The following is a 22213-nucleotide window of genomic DNA, read 5'->3' on the forward strand; positions in this document are numbered from 1 at the left end:
CTTCCTGACCTCTTCTTGCCCACCCTGTCCCACGGAGAGGGGCACGGCCGGCCAGCATGTGCCGCTGCTTCCATCGGAGCCTGATTGGAGTCTGATGCAGCTTCCTGCTGAAGGCACCGGTGGAGCCCGGGTCACAGGTCTGCACGAGGGTGCGTGAGCCCGTCTCCTGTCAGGGGAGACACCCGTAATGTGTTGTCACTGTTGCTCTCTCTGTAGGGGACTGAGGAGCCGTCTTCTCTCAAACAGGTGGAGACTCAGGAGGACCTAGGCAGTGGTGTTGGAGCCCCTCCTGCCACCCTTGTCTCTTTCATGAGTGGGGTGTTTTCTCTTAGTTTGAGTGTCGAGGCCGTCACTGGTTTTCCACTGCATTCTGGAACCTCTCCCCTGGACGTGATGGGTCCTGCCTGCCCCCTGCCACTGCCACCCCCCAGCTTGGCCTAGGCGAACACTTACGTGCCCACTTCCTCTTGGCTCCTCCTCTACCCTGGACTCCTCCCCTGGTCTTCTCTCTGCACATTCACGCTGAAGACCTGCCCTGTGTGTTGGACCTGGGTTCATCGAGCACCCGTGTGCTTCTGAAAGGTGCCTCCGCTGAGGACTGTGTGTGTGTGTGTGTGTGTGTGTGTGTGCGCGCGCGCGCACGTGTGTGTGCGCGCGCGCACGCATGCAGGCTGTGTGACTCCACTCCCTTGAGTACGAGGAGCTATCTTTAGCTGCTTGCACTTGTCTTGCCCTGGAGGCTGTGCATGGGGCGGCCTGGAAGCCCATGTGGGGGCTGCGGGCCTGCTTCCCAGGCCACAGGGCTGAGCCAGTCACAAAAGAGACCGGTCCTTCGTCATGGCCACTTCTGCAGGAGAGCAGGCGGGGTGCTGGGATGTGGCGGCCGCCTCACCAGGCTCTTGGTACACACTTCTGTTCTCCGGAACAGGGGACGTTTCTCCTGGTTTATGGATGAGGAAGTTGAAGTCCAGGGAACAGCGTGAAATACTCTGATCGGGCTTGTGGCCGGTGGAGCTCAGACCTGAACCCAGCTTTTCACGTACAGCTCAGAATGAGGACTGAAGGAAAACCGTTTGCAACTTAGGGCTATTGTAAAGGCAGTTACAACTTAGAAGTGGGCAGGGGGGCATTGAACAGTAAACCTCTGTGTTCTTTTCCTCATTCCTAGATTCTTTAGAGAGGAGAAAATGGTCAAGTTTCCTTCTCTGAGCATCTCCCAGACTCTGTGCCTTTCAGCAGGTGTTGGCCTCACCGTGTCTGAAAACCCTCCCCTGGTTGTTTTCTCGAGAAACGTGGGAAGGCCCTGCAAGGCTGTGGACCCCATGAGCTCTGCTGGGAGGCCCTGGCTGCCAGCTGTCGTGACAGAAGCCCCCGCAGGCTTGGCTGGGAGGCCGGGGCAGGCCGCCAGGCCCAGGGTCCTGACAGAAGGGGCTCAGCGGCATTGAGGAGTCCAGGCTGAGCCCTTCCAGCCCGCCCACACCTGTCTTTCTAGCCTCGTCTTCCAGCAGCCGGGGGTGTCTTGCCCGGGTGTTCCTTAGCAGGGACGGGGGTTTGTCCTTTGGTGTCAGCTCCATGGACCCCGTCTAGAACCAGTCGCAAATTCCTTTTCCTTCTGGTTAAAATTCCGCTGTACTTTGGAGAAGGGCTCTGATCTGTGGATGGTCAGCACTGTTAGAATATTAACTAGGTTCAAACTGTACTCTTGGTGATAACTGCTTTTCATTTTTCTTGGTTAAATAGGCCAGTATTGACTCAGAGCGACCGTCTGGCGGAAGGAGTGAGGTGAGGGACGTAACGGACCTGGGGCTCCTCCCCGGCTTGGGGGCTGAGCGGGGCAGTGGCCTTCCTCCTGCGACCCCGTGGGTTTGGTCTCCCCGGAAGTCCCAGAGCACGCCGCCGTGGTCTCCACGTGGAAGCAGTGGAGCCAATGACTGCTCCACCGGCAGCCTCGTTTTCTCCTTGCATGCTCACACCTGCCCCTCACGCGGGTAGACTGCCAGCCTGTCATCGCACATGCTAGAGCCCAGGGCACAGGCCGTGATGCCATCAGCCTGGGTCCCCGGACCCGCGAACGGCAGGCCTTCCCGCACTCAGTCTTCAGGTGCCTTGTCTCCCCGTTTCTTTTTCTTTGCACCTGTGCTGGTGGTGGGGTGGCCAGAGGCAGAGACTCGAATGAAGTAGACAGTCAGGTGCCTTGGTGGCGACTTGGCTCTTGCTTTTGTGGGTGAAGTTCTCTGCCCACATTCTGACCGTTTTGTTTTTAATATTCATGATTTTTCATGATAACTTCCTGACTACCCACTAATCCTGGCTTTCCTTTGGCTTACTATTTTCAGCTGACATGGAATGTTACTCCTCTGTAATTTTTATTACTTAACTATTCTTAGTCTTTAGAGTGACGACGTCTTAGGTGAGTGTAATTAGAAATGCATATTGAGCGCACAAGGGATAATTTTCTTACGCGGCTGTGCATTAAAAAAATAGCATCTGCAGGACTATAAGGTTTCCATTTATAATAGAGATTTATTCTCCCGGAGGCTGGGAAGACATAATCCTCGGAAAGCCCTTAATACCGGTGCCGAAGGTATTTCATTCATGCACTTGCTCAGTGAGCTTTGATGGAGCTCCTTCAGTGGGCAGCGTGCCCGTCTCCGAGCTGGCATTGGGGGCACCACCTCGCCTGAGGGTCTCTTGGGGGAGGGACCTGATGTTTCAACGAGTCCTTGTGCCTCTGTTTACAAACAGTGTGTGGCAGGGTCCCAGAGGGTGCCTGGTAGCCCCCTGCCTGCACCAGCTGAGTGTGGAATGGCAGAGAGGCATGGATGGGAGGGGCAGGGTCTCCTTACCCATCTGGAGAAGCTAGGTTGGAGGTCCGGCCTCACTGCCGCCAGGTGGGCTCGCCGGGGCCTCCCACACGATCCTGTGTCCGCGCCATCACGGGCCGGGCTGGAGACCCCTGTTGTCACCTGCGGGGCAAGCTGGCAGGGCCTCTGGAGGAGAGAGGGATGGGGTGGGGCCCCCCATACCTCCTCTTTCCCCGCATCTCACCAGTCAGGGGAGTTGGCTTTAGCTCCCCGTCTCCAGGTGGTGGTTCTCAGTGCGTGGTCTCCAGACCTGCAGCTTCAGACCCTACCTGACCCGCAAATCAGAAAACTGGCGTGGGGCTCAGCAGCCTGTTGGAGCCGGCTCTGTAGGTGGTCCTGATGCAGGCTCTCGGGCAGAGCTCTCGTCTCGGCACACGTGTCGGTAGGGGGGTGCTGGTGGGCCGCCGGGCCGATGCCTTAGGCCTCGGGGCGCGGGGCTGCAGGCTTGTTGTGTCTGGTTGTGGTGCCCCTGGTCTGTTTACCCGCCCCCCCCCCCACCCCCATGGGTTGTACCATGCTGATTTCTGTGTGAGCTTGGGCATCGACAGGGTGAACGGTTCTCGTGGCCAAGTCCTTCATGCGGGAACGCGAGAGTAGAAAATGAGGGTTCTCTGCAGAGATGTGGCCGAGGATGTGCGTCCTGGCCCCCCTTTGGCCTCCTCTTCGTCACTGTGAAAGGCGGCCGAGCTCTTCTCTGAAAGATGGTGAGGCTTAAACCACATGATGAACAAACAAAACTGAATCAGTGTTTTGTGGTAGATGGTCATTCAAAGGCGGTTTCCTGTTGGCCAATAGGATGAGATATTCTGGAGGATCTCTAGCTTGTAGACTAGAAGAAGGAACCCCCACTCCTGGAGTTAGCTGCCACTACCACTTGCGGGAGCGCCTCGTTTTGTCTCTGTGCCCAGCTTTCACCCCGTCGTGGGGATGACGGACATCCGCTCAAGAGACAGAATACGGGCTCTAGGTGGTGGCCTTTTGTGCCAGCTGAGCCACGAGATATTCCCTAAAGCAGTTGGTAAATTGATTCACTGTGGGGACAGAGGACTGAGGTGCCAAGAGAGGTAGGTGCTCACCAGGGCCACTGACTCGAAGGGTCCAGAAGTGCCATTGCTGGCCAAGCAGGCAGAAAGGTAGTGTTTTCTGTTGAAGGAAAAGTTTTCTGGAGTGGGAAAGAAGCAAAGGCCACCGGCCGGAAGGGCTGCCGAACCCCGAGCAGAGCAGCAGAGACGAGGGAGACCAGGAGCAGCCCAGCCCCAGGGAGAGCAAGTCCGGTCTGGTGGGAGGCTTTGCCGCAGTCCTAGCCGTGAGGCCTGAGCAGCCTCATCTGGCTTCGGTGGAAGACCCTTTCCCCACTGACCACCTGCTGTCAGCCGGGTCCGAGCGCTGGAGGAGGTGACATCGCAGAAGAGAGAGAGCACAGGCCTGGGGGTCAGAGTCCAGCTGAGCCCGCCCCCCCCCCCAGGACCTTGTGGCGAGCCCTTGAAGCCATGCTGAGGCCCTGGGGGGACTGGGAATCTGTTCCAGGGGGCACCTGGTACCATCCCTAGAGCATGTGTGTGCTCTGCAGAGTAGCTGCATTGTTGACAAGTTTTTAGTTTTTCCTAAAGTCCAGGCTCTAGAGTCCTTGATGTATCCGTACTTTCTTCAGTGTTGTGCTTTGAAACATTTTAAGCACGAAGTTGAAAGGACAGTGCAGCGAGCAGCCGTGCTCTCCGCCTTCGTCCTTTGGGGAAAGTGGAAGTACGTTCAGAAGCAAATGGAAGGCTTGATGCTGTGTTTCCCCCCCACCCCCCACTTGGCTCCCAAGAGCAGTGGCCATTTCCTGAATCTCCGTGGTGCTGTTGCCATGCCCGTGGCATCTAGTGTGGGCGTGGTGACCTCATCCAGTACGTGTTCTGTGTTTACCCAGTAATGGTTTGTTGATAACCTTCCTTCCTGATGGATAAAGAATGCCTACTTCAGTTTATAGCCCCTCCTTCCAGTATAGCTTGTTCTCAGGTGTTTTCTCTGTTTTGCTTCACTGACAAGCTGGAATAGATCTCAATGCTGTCTTGGGGTCCTCTCGGCATGTGACCACCTTTAGAAAAGGTTTAGGATCCTCTCCATAGGGGGTTGGTGTGATAGGAAGCCTTGGCCTTGGCCAGGTCAGTTGTTCCTTTCTGGATCTTGGGTTCCCCAGGTGAAAAACAAGGTTGCTGACTTGATTCTTTCTTTCATTCCATGTTTTATTTTTTTATTTTTGAGAGGGGGAGAGATCGCACGCAGGGGAGGGGCAGAGAGAGAGGGACACACAGAATCCGAAGCAGGCTCCAGTCTTTGACCTGTCAGCGCAGAGCCCGATGTGGGGCTCGAACCCACGAAACACGAGATCGTGACCTGAGCTGAAGTCGGATGCTTAACCGACTGAGCCACCCAGGTGCCCCTTGACTTTATTATTTCTAAGGCCCCCTTTTAATTCTAACTCTTGGTAGCTAAAATCACTGAATTCATGCTGTCAGGAGGGAGAACTTGAGAGGTCACTGGGGTCATCTTTGCCCTGCAGTGTGGCCTCTACGGCTGCTCGCTATTTGAACACCTGTGCTGAGAGCGCATCGTTTCACAGGACTCCAGTGGTTTGGTGTACTTCACTGTATATACATGTTTATTTTGTTTTCCTGCTGGGTGGGCACCGTGCATCCGTTGGATTGATCCTAGGGTCCCTTTCTCAGGCACCTGGGGATGGAAGCTGCCTGGGGGATGGCAAGTATGTTGGGAATGGAGATGGCTCAGGGAATCCCTGTGGCTGAGGCCTCATTTTCTTCTGCTTCAGTGGTCATCCGTGGAGATCATACGGACTTTGGGGTCCACCATGCAGTTGTAGCTAAATTCCTACCTGGAAATTGGCTTGACAAGCTCTCTGTTGAGGGTAATACAGCTTGTAGCATCCAAGGTTCCTAACTTTGAGTGGGTACCTTCATCACGGGTTCAGCAGTCATGGGCCCCCTGGTAGCTGGGATACCTTCCAAGGGGCCCTTCAGTGCCTACACCCCCACCTTCTTGACGCCATCAGACTTGGCTGCCTCTGGACAGTAGGTCATACACCTGACACACGTTTGGCATGGGGGCAAAGAAGGCCTTGCCAGTGTGCACAGTGTGCACCCGTTCAGCTCAGGGCTGACCTTGCCACTTGATCACTGGCCTTGGTAGTAGTGTCAGGGATGCATCAGGCATGACGTTCTGAGCAAGGCCACCAAGTGGGCTTTTGTCAAAGGGGTCACTTGGTCTTCTGGGAAGCAATATTGGTACACATTGAGGTCATGAATGTCTCGACCGTGTCATAATTGTCATGGATCATCTTGGCTAGGGGGGCTTGGGTGGGAGGCAGTTGGTGGCAGATTAGGCACTGCTGATAATCTTGAGGGAGTTTTCATGCTTCTTGTGACTCGTTCTCAGGACGGGAGAGAAGAGATGCTAGCTCCTCTGGTTCTACTTTTCGGATGAGTCTGGCAGTTTCCAAGACAGCTGTAGGCGCCACAACATGTTAGTATTAACATCACTCCTATTGGTGTTTGTGTGGGTGGGTTCCTGATCCTGGAAGATGGATACAGGGTTATCCTTGGGTCACAAATTCTATTTGCAGCCTGGACAGACCTTTCAGACTTCGGATGGGTGGAATCTTATTGGAATGGGCAGACCATGCAATTGTTAAACGAAGAGATCAATGGAAAGGTCAATGCCGAGATCATTGGACACTGTGTCCACTTTTCCAGAGTTGAGAGAATCCCTGGGTAGAGCAGATGTCTAACCCATCCCATTCCATGTGCTCTGAGCATCATCAGGTCCTAGGGATTTGGCTGCTATGATAGCAAAAGGTGCCACTTTCTGCTGGGCAGAGTGGATCAGAGAGCTTCTACTGGGGACCTTCCATGTGCACAGACAGACATCTTTATGTCAAGTCTTCTGTCAAAACATGGAAGTAAAAATTAGGGAAGGAGAAGTCAGGTGCACTCTATGGTTTAATGACCGGAACATAAGTTTTGGATTTATATATAGCTGGCATTTGTAACTATTTAGCTATAGGGAACATTAAATCATTCTGTTTAAAAAAGTGTGTAATAATTGTGTATTTTTTTTTTTTTTTTAAACCGCACTCAGGGAAGCACTTAATGTGCTGGGAAATCCTCCCACTGTTTATCTGGCTTACTTACAGTTCCCCCAGATAAGAATCTGGCTACTTAAGCCTCATTAACAAAAAAGTATCCTTCCTTCTCTGTGAATTAAGCCTTTCTGATTCTTGTACCTCTCTTGAGTAAAGCCAAAATTGCATCCCAACCATTTGAGTAAATGAACTCCACGTTTCCAGCCTTGGTTAACAGACCACATGGCCCCGTGCCTATTAGAGTGGCAGCATGCACTGGAAGTGTGGGGGACCGTGATCCCTCTCTCTAAGGCTGGAATACTATTAGGGACGTAATGAACGCGCTGCAGTGTGAGGGATGATGCCTGGGCTAATGAGATCAAAGACCGACTTGTCACAGATGTAACGTTGGAGGAGATGGCACAGTGCATTTGATTTAGGGCCACGATTCTAAGGTGTGGATTTAGGCTCTTTTTCCCCTTCCATGTGATATACTCAGCTTTCCATGAGTACCAGGTGCCAGAGTCTAATGTTGACATGCTCTGAGTCCTGTCTCTGTGGCCCCACGGTCGGGGTGGGAGCTGGCCCATTCTGAAGCACTGAGTTGTGTCCTGTGGATGAGGTGCAGGATACTGCATGCCTCCAAGGAGGAGGGTGCCTGTCCCCTGGCTCTGAAGGTGGACTGGGGACGTGGATCTGACAGAGTAGATTGTTTCCTACCAAGACGGCTTTGTGCAACTCCCTCTTGCCTTTCTTAGTGTTTCTGCTTGACCCTACCCAAGGCCATTGTCATGCCTGATGCTGGGTGCTTGTAAATGAGGATGACTGCCTCTCTTGAATCAGTTGCTGTGTCTTCTGTTTTATTCTTTATTATTATTATTATTTATTTTGTAGTCTGCTCACCTAGCAGTGTGCATGAGCCAGGGTCACGTGGTGTCCATGCACTCACATCCTGTATTTGTTTGTTGGTTACTCACTGGAGATGTTCTTCATTTGCACTGTTGTCAACCCAGACATGAAGAAGACCTAGCCAGTTGGAAACATGAATTCATACCACAGGGAGATAACACATGTGCCAGAATAATGCTTATTCAGAAAAACTGACAACACCTAATGTTGGCAAGGATGTGGAGCCACTGGAACTCTCTTATGTTAGTGGGAGTATAAAATTGCAAACCTAATTTGGAAAACTGCCGTCTTCTTAAAATGAAATACACACCTGCTGTAATGACCCAACAAGTTCACTCCTAAGTATATATCCCTGAGAGATAAAAACATACGTTCACTCACACACACACACACACACACACACACACACACACAAAGAAAAAACTTGCTTGAGAATTTTTTAGTAGCTCGATTTTTATTTTCTTCAAATTGGGAGCAACTCCAATGCCTGTGAGTTGGAGAATGGATAAACAGATTGTGGTAGATTTATACAATGGAATACTACCGAGCAGTGAAAAAGTAACTATGCATCTGTAGCTGCCATGATATATATCTGTGTACACACCATAATGGATGAATCTTGAAAAAATGTTGCACAAAGGAAGCCAGTTATGAAAGAGAACATACTGTATGATGCTCTATATGTGAAATTCAGGCGAGGGCAAATCTGTGATAAAAATGTTCAGAAAAGTGGTTGCCCAGGAGAGTGTATCTGTCTTGGATTAGAAGGGGGCACAAGGGAGCATCCTTGGTTGGTGGACGTGTTGTGTATCTTTATTAGGTAATAGTTACATGGGGCGTGCGTGTATCAAAGCTTAATGAATTGTATACTTGGTTGAATGCCTTTACTGTATGTAAGCTTACCTTACACCAAAAAGGAAAGCCTAACAAATATCAAACTCCAGTTAGTAGATTTGTTTTTTGTAATAGTGTGTATTAGCAATTATGATACTACTTTCTATGTATTTTATGTGTGAGCAATTGAGTAAGCATATTGAGGATGATGGGACCTCATTTCTCCCAATGAAAGAAGGTTGTTACAGATGTGGAAAGGGGAAATTTGAGTGAATCTTAGGGTGGGAGTCTGGAAGCTGAGTTTTCACTTACGAACTCCCAGTTTGTGGTGTATTTCTATATTGTTGTCCATATATATGCAAGTGACTATATAAAACTAGATACGGAAATAGGTATCGGTATACATAAACACACGCATATAAGCACAGGCATAAGCTCACACTTGAGGTTTGTTCGTGGAAAAAGCCCTCCAGCCGGAGCATCTTAGTAGCAATGAGCACAGTGAGCACCTATTTCTTGTTAACATTCCCCACAAAAAAGACCCTCAGCCTTCTTCAAAGAAATGGTTGATTTCTAGGGCAGGAAACACAGAAGATGACCCTGGAACATCCTGTTGTTCCCTAAAGTAAGGAATTGCTTAAAGATTGATGAGGGCGTGTCAAAGGACACAGCAGCCAGCCTGAACAGATGCCAAATCTGGGACCATCTGCGCATCAGCATGAGTAATGGTGGTAACAGATTATAACCCATTGAATAAAACAAGGAGCCATTAATCTGTGTGCATATTAACCAAATAAACAGGGAAGGAAAAGGTCGTGTAAGTAGATTGGCATCTAATAAATGAGAAATGATGATGTTAGAAGACTGTGAGTGGATGGTACAGTAGTGGGTGAAAATTTAATGAGGAATACAGTATTGACCAATCCTCAAAGCATCTGCACACAAATTACTTATTGATTACTGGGGAAAAACGAGGAACTAAACAGAGGAGAAACCTTGCAGACATTCTCCTTAGCGTATTTATCTATATATAAGTATGAAAGAGTGACAGAGAATTATACAACAATGGGATAAAATGTGAACAATTTTTGAATTAGGTCATGGGGAGGTTTTTCGTACTTTGAACTTTCTTGTCATTTTGAGATAATGTTGAAGTTAAAAGTTTAAAAGATTAACTTTAAAGCAGTAGGGAAAAAATTTTTATGACCTGGGAGCGTGGAGGGTGTTTCCAGCCATGATTCAGGAACCATAAAAAATAAAGGTGCAAGGGACATAAAAAATTGATGCATTAACTAGAAGAATAGTAACCATTTCTGCAAGGCAAATAATACAGCACCAAAGACAGCGTCCAGCTGTGAAAAATGTTTGCAATTTCTATCACAGGCAAGGAGTAATTCCCTTAATATATAAAACCTTTAAATCTGGAAGACTAATAGGTCAATTCAAAAAAAATAATAATTTGTTTTTAAAAACCTCAAATGATGAGAACACATACTTCTCAAATAAAGATGTGAAAATGGCTCCTTTTCTTGGTACCAAAATCCGATTGACTTGGTCTTTTAACAACAGTCCCAGGCACACCTGCCTCCATGTTGCCCTAGTGTCCCAAGCCCTCTCAGCCACTGAGGGACTGTTGTGCTTCTGGAGTAGGAGCCATTTGGATGGCTGGCATTGCTTAAACCCATTTCTACATTATTGTGGATGTACCATTTAATTTGTAGTCACTTGGCATCTTTAAGGCATAATTAACACCGAAGAAAGACTGGCTGAAAGTGCCAATTAACTGGAAAGTAATGGTATGGCTTTCATTTGTATGTTTCTCTGACCTTACGTAAACCATAGGGCTGGTCTCTTGGGAATGAACCCCAGCTGGGACCTCTGGTCCTGAATGTTTGACTTCTTAAGTGGATCATATCACAGCTATTAATCTTATGTCCTATCACAGAAAGAGAGCAGAAGGAAATCTGTGGTGACAGGTCCAATTAGGGTCTTTAAAAATTAGAGATCTATATCTTATAAATTAGTTAGGATACTGTATAAAGGTGAGGGTGTCTATCAGGCAAGAGCCTTAGTTAGATTAGAATCATGAAACATGAGATTAGTAACACAGAATGAATAATAACAGTTCACCGAGAAACTGGTAAGAACCTTAGGTAATGTCTGGCACAAGCCTGATTTTACAGATGAGGATATGGGGACCTGGAGAAGGGACATGACTTTACCGAGATTATGTGAAGTTTTAATTGTAGTAAATCATAACTTCACTTGATGATTTTTGCTGTAGAACCTGGAAATCCTGACTCCTGGATCCTGGATCCTGGAAATCCTGGAATCCTTTGTCCTTAGACATGAGCAGTCCCACATCGGTGTGGCCCACACTGTTACTTGGAATCTTCTGGTGTAATGTTGGCAAATGATTGTGTGCCTATTAATGGTCAGGATCAATCTGTGAAGTCAACTTTGAGTGTGAATTGCTTTCTATAAAATTCAGCCACGTTAACTGTACAGTTTGATGAGTTCTGACAAAAGTGTATCCCTTGTCACCGCCACTGCCGCCATGATGTACAATATTCTCATTACCCCCCAAAGTTTTCCTGATCCCGTTACAATCAGTTCTCTCTTGTCCCTAGCCCCAGGCAACTACTGACGGTTTTTTTTTTTGTCACTAAAGACCAACTTTTTTCCAGCATCTCATATACAGGCAAGCATATAGTATAGCCTACTCCCTTTTTCACTCAGAATAATGTTTTTGAGAGTCTTCCATTTGTGTGTATTAGTAATTTGTTCCATTCAGTTGCTGAGTAGTATTTCATTTTATGGACATACTATGATTAATCTAGTCACCCGCTTCTTCCTGGACATCGAGGTTGTTTCCAGTTTGGGAATATTATGAATAGAATTTCCATAGATATTTACATATATGTCTTTGTGTGGATATGTGTTTTTATTTTTCTTGGTAGGAGTTTTGTTGTTGAACAGTATGTTAATTCTTTATGTTTGGAAGGAATTTTGACTAGTTGTTTTCTGAAGTGATGGTACTATTGTATATTACTACGAGCAATTTCTGAGAGTTCTGGTAGATTCCTTAGGATTTTGTTTTTATATGATTGTGCTGTCTGTGAGCAGACAGTTTTACTTTGTCCTTTCCAACGTGTATGTCTTTAATTTCTTTTTCTTACCTTATTGGACTTACTAGGGTCTCAATAACAATGTTGATTGGAGTAATGACAGCTATGTCCTTGCCTGAGTCCAGGTTCAAATTTGTGACAGAACACTTAGTTGACCATGAGCTGTGGTTTTAAAACTGCAAAAATTTTTTTTCATGAGTGTGTGTTATAGATTGAGGGCATTCCTTTCTGTGCCTAGTTTGTGGAGATTTTTAAAACAAAATCATAAGTGGGTTTTGAATTTTGTCAGCTGTGTTTTCTGATGTTATTGAAATGATCATGTGGCTTTTCCTTTTTGTCTGGTAAAATAGTCTCTTAATGTTGTGATGACATTAACCAATTTTCTGATACTACCAACCTTGCATTGCTGAGATAAACTTATTTGGTCATGATGTATTTTCCATCTTATGTGCTCCTGAATGTAGGATTTTCACATCTTTTTTAAAAATTTAAATCCACGTTAGTTAATACGGAGTGTAATGATTTCAGGAATAGAATTTAGTGATTCATCACTTACACATAACCCCCAGTGCTCATTCCCACAAGTGTTCTTTTTAATGCCCATCACTCATTGAGCCTACCCACCCCCCCCACCACCCAACACCCTGCCAGCAACCCTCAGTTTGTTCTCTGTATTTAAGAGTCTCTTATGATTTGTCTTCCTCTGTTTTTATCTTAGTTTTGCTTCCCTTCCCCTATGTTCATCTGTTTTGTTTTGTAAATTCCACATATGACTGAAATCATGTTGTATTTGTCTTTCTCTGACTTATTTCGCTTAGCATAATGCATTCTAGTTCCATCCATGTTGTTGCTGATGGCAAGATTTCATTCTTTGTGATGGCCAAGTAGTATTCCACCACACACACACACACACACACACACACACACACACACACCACATCTTTATGCATTCATCACTCCATTTGGGCTCTTTCCATACTTTGGCTATGCTATAAACACTGGGGTGTGTGTACCCCTTTGAATCAGCATTTTTGTATTCTTTGGATAAATTCCTAATAGTGCAATTTCTGGGTTGTAGGGTAGTTCTGTTTTCAATTTTTTGAGGAACCTCCATACTGTTTTTCAGAGTGGCTGCACCAGTTTCCATTCCCTCCAGCCGTGTGAAAGGGTTCCCGTGTCTCCTCATCCTCGCCAACATCTATTGTTCCCTGACTTGTTAATTTTAGCCATTCTGGCCACTGTGAGGTGATACCTCATTGTGGTTTGATTTGTATGTCCCTGATGATGAGTGATGTTGGGCATTTTTTTCATGTGTCTGTTAGCCATCTAGATGTCTTCTTTGGAAAAGTGTCTATTCATGTCTTTTGCCCATTTCTTCACTGGATTATTTGTTTTTTGGGTGTTGAGTTTGATAAGTTCTTTGTAGATTTTGGATACTAACCCTTTATCTGATATGTCATTTGCAAATATCTTCTCCCATTCCATCAGTTGCTTTTTAGTTTTTCTGATTGTTTCCTTTGCTGTGGGGAAGCTTTTTATCTTGATGAGGTCCCAGTAGTTCATTTTTGCTTTTGTTTCCCTTGCCTCTGGGAACACGTCAAGTAAGAAGTTGCTGCAGCCGAGGCCCAGGACGGTGTTGCCTATTTTCTCTTCTAGGATTTTGATGGCTTCTGTCTTATGTTTAGTCTTTCATCCATTTTGAGGGTATTTTTGTGTCTGGTGTAAGAAAGTGGTCCAGGCTCATTCTTCTGCATGTTGCTGTCCAGTTTTCCCAGCACCACTTGCTGAGGAGACTGTCTTTATTCCATTGGATATTCTTCCCTGCTTTGTCAAAGATCAGTTGGCCATACGTTTGTGGGTCCATTTCTGGGTTCTCTATTCTGTTCCATTGATCTGAGTGTCTGTTTTTGTGCTAGTACCATACTGCCTTGATGGTTACAGCTTTGTAATACAGCTTGAAGTCCAGGATTGTGATGTCTCCAGCTTTGGTTTTCTTTTTCAACATTACATTAGCTATTTGGGCTCTTTTGTGGTTCCATGCAAATTTTAAAATTGTTTGTTCTAGTTCTGTGAAGAATGTTGGTATTATTTTGATAGGAATTGCAGTTAATGTGTAGATTGCTCTGGGTAGTGTCGACATTTGAACAATATTTGTTCTTCTGATTCATGAGCATGGAGTGTTTTTTCCATTTCTTTGTGTCTTCTTCAGTTTCTTTCATAAGCTTTCTATAGTTTTCAGTGTATAGATCTTTCACCTCTTTGGTTAGGTGTATTTCAAGGTATTTTATGGCTTTTGATGCAATTGTAAATGAGATCAATTCCTTGATTTCTGTTTCTGCTGCTTCATTATTGGTATATAGAAATGTAGCCAATTTCTGTACATGGATTTTATATCCTGTGACTTTGCTGAATTCATGGATCAGTTGTAGTAGTTTTTTGGTGGAGTCTTTTGGGTTTTCCATGTAGAGTATCATGTCATCTGCAAAGAGTGAAAGTTTTACTGCCTCCTTGCCAGTGTAGGTCCCTTTTATTTCACTTTATTGTCTGATTGCTGAGGCTAGAGCTTCCCACACTATGTTGGATGACATTGGTGAGAGTGGACATCCCTGTCATGTTCCTGACCTTAGCAGGAAAGTGCTCAGATTTTCCCCATTGAGGATTAGCAGTGGGTCTTTTGTATATGGATTTTATGATCTTGAGTGTATTCCTTCTATCCCTGTATTCTTGAGGGTTTTTATCAAGAAAGGATGCTGTATTTTGCCAAATGCTTTCCCTGGGTCTATTGAGAGAATCATGTGGTTCTTGTCCTTTATTTTTTAATATCCTTTATTTTATCCCATTGATTTTTGGGTATTGAGCCAGTCCTGCATCTCAAGAATAATTCCCACTTGATTGTGGTGAGTAATTCTTTTAATGTATTGTAGGATCTGGTTTGCTAGTATCTCGTTGAGGTTTTTTGCATCCATGTTCATCAGGGAAATTAGTTTATAGTTCTCCTTTTTAGTGGGGTCTTTGTCTGGTTTTGGAATCAAGGTAATGCTGGCCTTGTAGAATGAGTTTGGAAGTTTTCCTTCCATGTGTTTTTTTTTTGTTGTTGTTGTTGGTTTTTTTTTTGGAACAGCTTCAAAAGAATAGGTGTTAACTCTTCTTTAAATGTTTGGTAGAATTCCCCCTGGAAAGCCACCCGGCCCTTGTTTGTTGGGAGATTTTTGATAACTCATTCAATTTCTTTACTAGTTATAAGTCTGTTCACATTTGCTATTTCTTCGTGTTTCAGCTTTGGAAGTTTATATGTTTCTGGAAATTTGTCCATTTCTTCCAGATTGCCCAATTTGTTGGCATCTAATTGCTCATAATGTTTTCTTATTATTGTTTGTATTTCTGTGGTATTGGTTGTGATCTCTCCTCTTTCATTTGTGAGTTTGTTTATTTGGGTCCTTTCCTTTTTCTTTTTGATAAGTCTGGCTGGGGCTTTATCAATTCGGTTAACTCATTCAAAGAACCAGCTCCTAGTTTCATTGATCTGTTCTTTTTTTTTTTTTTTTTTTCATTTTGATATCATTGATTTCTGCTCTAATCTTTATTATTTCCCTTCTTCTGCTGGTTTTGAGCTTTGCTATTCTTTTTCCGGCTCCTTGAGGTGTAAGGTTAGGTTGTGTTTTTGAGACCTTTCTTCCTTCTTTAGGAAGGCGTAGATTGCTATATACTCCCCTCTTATGACCACCTTTGCTACATCCCAGAGGTTTTGGGGTGTCGTGTTTTCATTTTTATTGGCTTCCATGTACTTTGTAATTTCTTCTTTAATTTCTTGGTTAACGTATTCATTCTTTAGTAGGATGTTCTTTAATCTCCAAGCATTTATGGTCTTTCCAAATTTTTCCTTGCGGTTGATTTCAAGTTACATGGTGTTGTGGTCCGAAAATAAGCATGGTATAATCTTGATCTTACTGTACTTGTTGAGGCTGATTTGTGACCCAGGATGTGATCTGTTCTGGAGAATGTTCCATGTGCACTTGAGAAGAATGTGTATTCTGTTGTGTTAGGATGAAATTTTCTGAATATATCTGTTAAGTCCATTCGGTCCAATGTGTCATTCAAAACTATGGTATCCTTGTTAGGGTTTTTACATCTAAGTTTATGAGGGAATATAGGTCTGTAGTTTTTCTTTCCAAGTAAACCCTTATTGTAGTATTTGGGTAAGACTGGCCTCTTAAAAAGAATGGGGCCATCTCCTCTATTTTCTGAAGGTGTTTGTATAAAACTGGTATTGTCTCTAACCTGAAGTGTTGATAGAATTCAGTGGGGCAATCCTCTGAGCTTGGCTCCTCTTAGGAGAGCTGTTTTCAGTTGTGAATCCAGTGTCATCAGTTAACATGGGGCCCTTAGGTTTTCTAGTTTTTCTTGGTTCCGTTTGGTAATGTGTTTATTTTATTTAAGTTGAATCTATTGGCACTAAGTTGTTTGCACTATTTTATTATTCTTTTAATGTGTGTAGGGTCTATGCTGATATTCATTTCCTTTTTGATATTGGTAAGTAGTTTCTTCTCTTTTTTCATAGGCCTGACTTAGGGGAATATCACATTTAATGATGTTTTCAAGAACTAGATTTTAGTTTAATTTAGTTTTCTCTATTTATCCATTTCAATGTAATAATTGGCTGATTATGCCCCTCTCGCTGTGATGTTGTTCCTTCTTATCCAACTCCTGGCCTTCCAGCTGTAATAGTATTCTGTATCTCCATATATCCTGGGATATTTGTCTAGAACATGCCATGGTTTATCTTAAGATATCTCTGGGCTTGTGTATTTAACTAGACTTGAATCCCTGTAGGTAGCCTCGTGTCTTCTCCCAGTGTCCCTTACACAGTAGACATGTGTTCATGGTCAGCAAATGAGTACATGGATGGATGAATGCTCTTCTGAATAGTTTGCAAAAATGGCAAGAGAGAGGGCTATGCAGCCATGTAGCTCTGCATTTAAATCCTGGATGTGCTGTCTTCCTGGGTGTGTGGCTTGGTGCAGTCTTCTGACTGCTGTGAACCTTGTTTTTGAAAATAGGACTTTCTTTGTAGGACTCTTAAGAATGTTAGAGTCAATCTATATAGATCACTTATCATAGTATTTGGTACCTAGTAGGTGCTCAATAAAAGGTAGCCTTTGGAAGACCTTTTATTTTAGCTCAAATAATAAGTTGTATGCCTAGAAGTTTCTTTCCTTTAGTTCCTTGCCCACTACTGATTTCTCTAATAGTCCTTTTCCATGTAAGGAGTGCACCATGTTCTGAGAAGGGGAAGTCTCAGGACAGAATAGCACATTGCTTCTCATTACATTTTGATTGAAAAAAAAGTTTGAGCATCTTGTGTCTTTTGCCTTACCAACTCACTTTCTGTTGACTAAAATATTGTAATTTTATAGGGCTGAGGAGGCTTTTTTTTTTTTTTTTTTTTTGAAATGAAGGAAGAAAGACAGGAACAATAATTTCATGAAATAATTAATTTGCTTGACTTTTATAAATTATTTTCCCCTGTAATTACATCTTTTCCTTGCTTCTTAACAGAGGAAAGACTCAGCCACTTCCAGAAAAACAAAACCACAGACTCTTTCTTCTTTGTTATGCTGTTACCTATCCTGTGTATTATTTGCTCCATTCCTAGGCGATTTCTACTACATCACATCCTGAAAGTGAGTCTTAAGTTTGCCTTAAAAAAACAAAGACCATGTGACACTTGTGTTACCTCACAGGTTTGGGCATTTCAAGGCTGTTTTTCAGAATGTTTGTTTCCCTGACCACCAGGCCTGCAGTGTGGGAAGACTGCCATGTAGATGTTGGTTGATGGGTTGGCTTCGTTTATTAGTTATTTATTGAGATACTTGTTCACTCACCGTGTACTGCGTTCTCTGAGATCAGGGGTCAACCCTTATTCTGCTGGGAGCATAGAGCCTGACACCAAAAGTACCCAGGAGGGAAAAAAAGATGAATGAAAGAATAGACTGAGCAAATGGAATCTGTTGTATTCAGAAGGTTGTTAGAGAAAGGCTTATTGGGATGTGTGTATGTGGGGGGTCTTGCTACTTGCTGGTGACTAGGGATTTTTCAAAAAGTGTGAGAGACATTCACAAGAAACCAGCAATCCTTTTGTGAGATGATAGGGCAGTGCTTTATACTGTGGGAAAAAGATTTGTGATTTTGGTGAATCCAAAATAGGATCTTTGGGTATTAAAAAAGATTTTGTCTTTTGTTGAGCCTTTTTTGAAGTGAGGAAGTGTAGAAGTCATCTTGGATAAGGCGTGGCTTTATCTGGGCCATGAAGGATGAGGAACATTTATGCAGGTGGAGAACATCAGTGAAAGTATTCCTGGTAGTGCAGAAGTTGAAAGGAACCTATAAGCCCATACGTGTGAAGGACACCTTAAAGAGGGGTAGGAAGTGAGTTTTTAAAATGTCGTGACAGACTTGGACAGATCTGTCTCCAAAGATAATCATCAATGGCCGGTGATCACATGGAAAGATGCTCAGTATCACTAGCCGTTAGGAAAATGCAAATCAAAACCAAAAAGAGATACCACTTCACCCCCGTTAGGAGGGCTGTTATAAAACCCAACAAATCCACCAAATAGGAAATAGCAGATGTTGACAAGGCTATGGAGGATTTAGGACCCTTGTGCGCTGTTGGTGGCAGCTGTGGAAAATGGTATGTTGAGTCCTAAAACAATTCAATATATAGAAATAAATGAATTCCCCAAAGAGTTGAAAGCTCTGTCTCAGAACGGGTGTTTGTACACCCATGTTCATGGCAGTGTTACTACTCACAATAGCCGAAAGGTGGAAGAAACCCAGGTGTCCATCAACAGACAAATGGATAAAAGAAAATGTGGCCTGTATACGCAATGGAATGTTATCCAGCTTTCAAAAGAAAGTTCTGGGGCGCCTGGATGGCTCAGTAGGTTCAATGTCCTACTCTTGATTTCATCTCAGGTCATGATCCCAAGGTCATGGGATTGAGTCCCATGTTGGGCTCCACTCTGAACGAGGAGCCTGCTTGGGATTCATTCATTCTCTCTCTCCTCCCTCCCTCCCTCCCTCCCCCCCCAGCCCTTCCCCCTCCCTCTAATTCTTTCCTCCTTCCTCTTTCTGCTCACATGTGCCCTCTCTCTAAAAGAAAAGTTGTGACACATGCTACAACATGTATGACCCTTGAAGACATTCACCTGAGTAAAATAAAGAGTCACAACAGGACAGAAACTGTGATCTTTTTAAGTGAGGTTTCAAGAGTCATCAAATTCACAGAGACAGAAAGAGAATGGTGGTTGTCCAGGGCTGGGGGAGGGGAGCAGGGACTTAGCGTTTAACGATAGAGTTTTAGTTTGGGAAAATGAAGACGTTCTGGATGTGGATGGACGGTGGTGATGGTTGTACAGCCATGTGAATGTACCTAATGCCACAGAACTTACATTTAAAAGTGATTAAAATGGTAAATTTTATTACGTATATCTTACCATGATACAAAATGGGGGCGGAAAAAAGAAAAAGAAACATTCCCCATTTCTTCCCACTTTAAGCCGTGTTGCCTCAGGGTGTGCAATGGTGGGGTTGCAGAGGGAGAAAGGCGTTTGTTTAATGAGCATCTGTTGGTTCTGCTGCCTCGTTTTCTCCTTGAATCTTCGCTGGAGTCTGAGATAGGCATTCGTTGTTGTCCCTGCGTCACAGTGGAGAAATGGGCTGGGAATGGTGGGCAAGAGCCCGAGACCTGGTGGAGCCGGTGCGTCAGACTGAGCTTAACCGGCCTGCGCCCCTCCCCCGTACCGTGCGGCTTGGCCACTTCTGGAGTTTTTTTTTCACCTGGCCTTCTCACGGCCAAGTTCTTGTCCCCCTCCCGATGCCCTTTCTGTGACTACTTGTCCATGCAGGTTGTTTATTTTACAAGTCTGCGCTGCGGTCGCCTCTCCGCTGGAGACAAGAAATAGGTCAACAAAAGCGATAACTAAAGGCTGAACACGGTGTCTGGCCAGGAGGGTTTGTCGAAACAGGACTCCTGAACAGAGAGAGGAAGGCAGGCAGCTCCTTCTTCCTGTCGGAAGCGTGGCTTGGTGGCGCTCTTACCAGGGGAGAGGACACGTGCGTCCCCCACTTGGGCACATGGCGCTGAGGTCCCGGTTGGCCATGGCTGGCGCCGCTCTGGTTTCTCTGGCCCAGCGGAGAGCTCGGACTTGCACATGTGTCTTCAGTGGTCCACTGAGGGCCGGCTGTGGGTACTTTCTCAGACCCCTCTTTACGTGGCCTAGCTGCAGCGGTGGGCGTTCTGGTCCTTCATCCTGAGGGTCTGCCTCCCTGGGATTCCCGTGACTTTTGTCTCTCGTTGCTTGTGCTTTTGGGGTCCTACCTGTGAAACCACAGCCTCGTCCACGGTCACGAAGATCTACTTCTGTTTCCTTCTTACGGTTTGATCAGCAAGCTTTCCGTGTCAAGAACCATACGGTACATACTTTGGTTTTGTCGGCCACGAATGGTTACTTTCATATGTTCTTTGTTCTTCTTTGTTGTTGTTTTAGAGCCTTTTGACTCCGTAAAAACTGCTCTCGGGGGTGTACAGAACCAGGCTTCAGGCTGCTTTTGGCTGGGCCGTAGTTGGCTGGGGCCCATGCTGGGACTTGACTGCAGAAGGTTGAGTCACCGGAGTGAGGAGTTGAGCTGGGTTTGAGATTTCTTGTTGCTATAGTTACTTGGGCGCGCCACAGGCTCCCAAATTCCTCTGCTGTTGTCATATGCTGGGGGGCAGGGCAGAGGGTAGGGGCTGCTGAGGCGCCAGGGCGTTTGCCCAGAGTGGTCTTCCTCCATCCCCAGCCCTTCCTGCACCACCAGGGCTGGGGGCTTTCCATACCGTGTTCCTTCCCCACTGGTGCTGGTGGCAGGAGCAGTTGGGGTCTCCCTGCTGTCCTTGTCCTGCACTGTGCATCTGGGTCTGATGTTATGGGCTCCCTTGGCATCCCTGCTCCTTGCCCACACGGCGACCTCTCTGCCCAGTACATGGTGGGCATTGTGGACGAGTGGGTTTCCAGCTCTGACAGCATTGGTACAGGATTCTGGCTGGGGACCACCTCCTGCCCTTCCCCCCACTAGAATGGGTATTTATCCCTGCCACTGTACTCTTGGCATTGGTCGCCCCTCCTCCAGAAGCTTAGGATTTTGCTTCAGAGTAGAGAAGGGTCTGCTTGGGGATGGGAGGGGAGTGTGGGGTTGGGGCTGGTGTCTTGGCTTCTTACCTTTATTTGGTGGCTGCTGACTCCCTTCCTCCATGCCCGCGCTCTGGAGGGAGGCTACCTCTGCTTCCCCCACCGCAGCCCCCTGCCCTAGTCCTGTGTGTGTATACCCCGAGAGGGTTCATGGTGAGGAGCCTACAGTGGGTGGGAACTACTTTCTGGTCTGGGTTCCCAAGGGGCTCTTTGCTATTATTAGAGCCCCTACTCAGCCTTTAGCAATTTATTAACCTTTGGGCTAATTGCTTCCTGCCAGGTGCGTGCTGGCTGGCTCTGTACTTGTTGAGAAGATATCCCTACCCTTTACCTTCCAGAAGGGCCTTGTACCTCCTTGGCCTTCTGGCTCTGTGGTTGCCCTGTGACCTCATCTCTTGATGGGTTCAAGGAAGTGTCAGGAGTTTGTAGCTGGTCAGCCTTACTGACTGTTGACCTGGGAGCTATGCTCTACCTCCCGGACAGAAGTGCCACCTTCCCCCAACCCCCTCGTCTGTATGTTGAAGTGATGCTGATTGAAATGTGTTTTTCTCTCAGAAATGCTCTAGGAACCACAGAATAATTTTGGAGCCTTTTTCCATTTGTGCATCTGGGCTGAGGGATGTTGGTGCAGACACAGGGCATCCTAGGAAAGACGGTGCAGGGGCCCAGTTTCCGAGTTGCCCAGTTGGGGTTATCTTCCCTCTTACCTGAGTGAAGCCTGCCTTCTGGAGGAAAGCCCATCAACTTCGCGATTACTAACATATCGTGTTTACATCATTTTAGACCTTGGAAGCTATCCTGAATTTCAAATACTCTGGAGGCCCGGGCCACGCTGAAGGGTATTACAGGAACCTGTCCCTGGGGCTGCACGTGGAGGCTGAGCCGTCTGTGTTCTTCACCCGAGTCACTACTCTGCCGGCGACCAGGTAAGAGGATCTCTGCCCTATGATTGCCTTCTTCTGGAATCTGACAGCACTGCATTTGGAATTCTGACCTCAGGATTCATCTTGGTCCCACCTCTAGTCAAATCCACACCACCATGCCAAGTTGCGTAGCCTCCCTGGGACTCAGGTTTCTGTATCAGAAAAACAGGCCTTATAAGAAGTGCCTTTTCCTTTAGTTGTAGTG

General features: G+C 45.9%; 1 protein-coding gene across 6 annotated transcripts in view; it reads left to right on the forward strand.

The window, feature by feature from the left end:
• The window catches only part of TRAPPC9 (trafficking protein particle complex subunit 9), a 573855-nt gene that overhangs the window by 337643 nt on the left and 213999 nt on the right, over positions 1-22213 (forward strand). For all 6 annotated transcript variants that reach the window (XM_045453562.1, XM_045453564.1, XM_045453567.1 and 3 more), the window contains one exon: positions 21869-22011. In XM_045453562.1, coding sequence (XP_045309518.1) covers positions 21869-22011 — 143 coding nt within the window. The remainder of the gene's footprint in view (positions 1-21868; positions 22012-22213) is intronic.

Source organism: Leopardus geoffroyi, chromosome C3 (assembly GCF_018350155.1).
Source record: "Leopardus geoffroyi isolate Oge1 chromosome C3, O.geoffroyi_Oge1_pat1.0, whole genome shotgun sequence".
NCBI lineage: Eukaryota > Metazoa > Chordata > Mammalia > Carnivora > Felidae > Leopardus > Leopardus geoffroyi.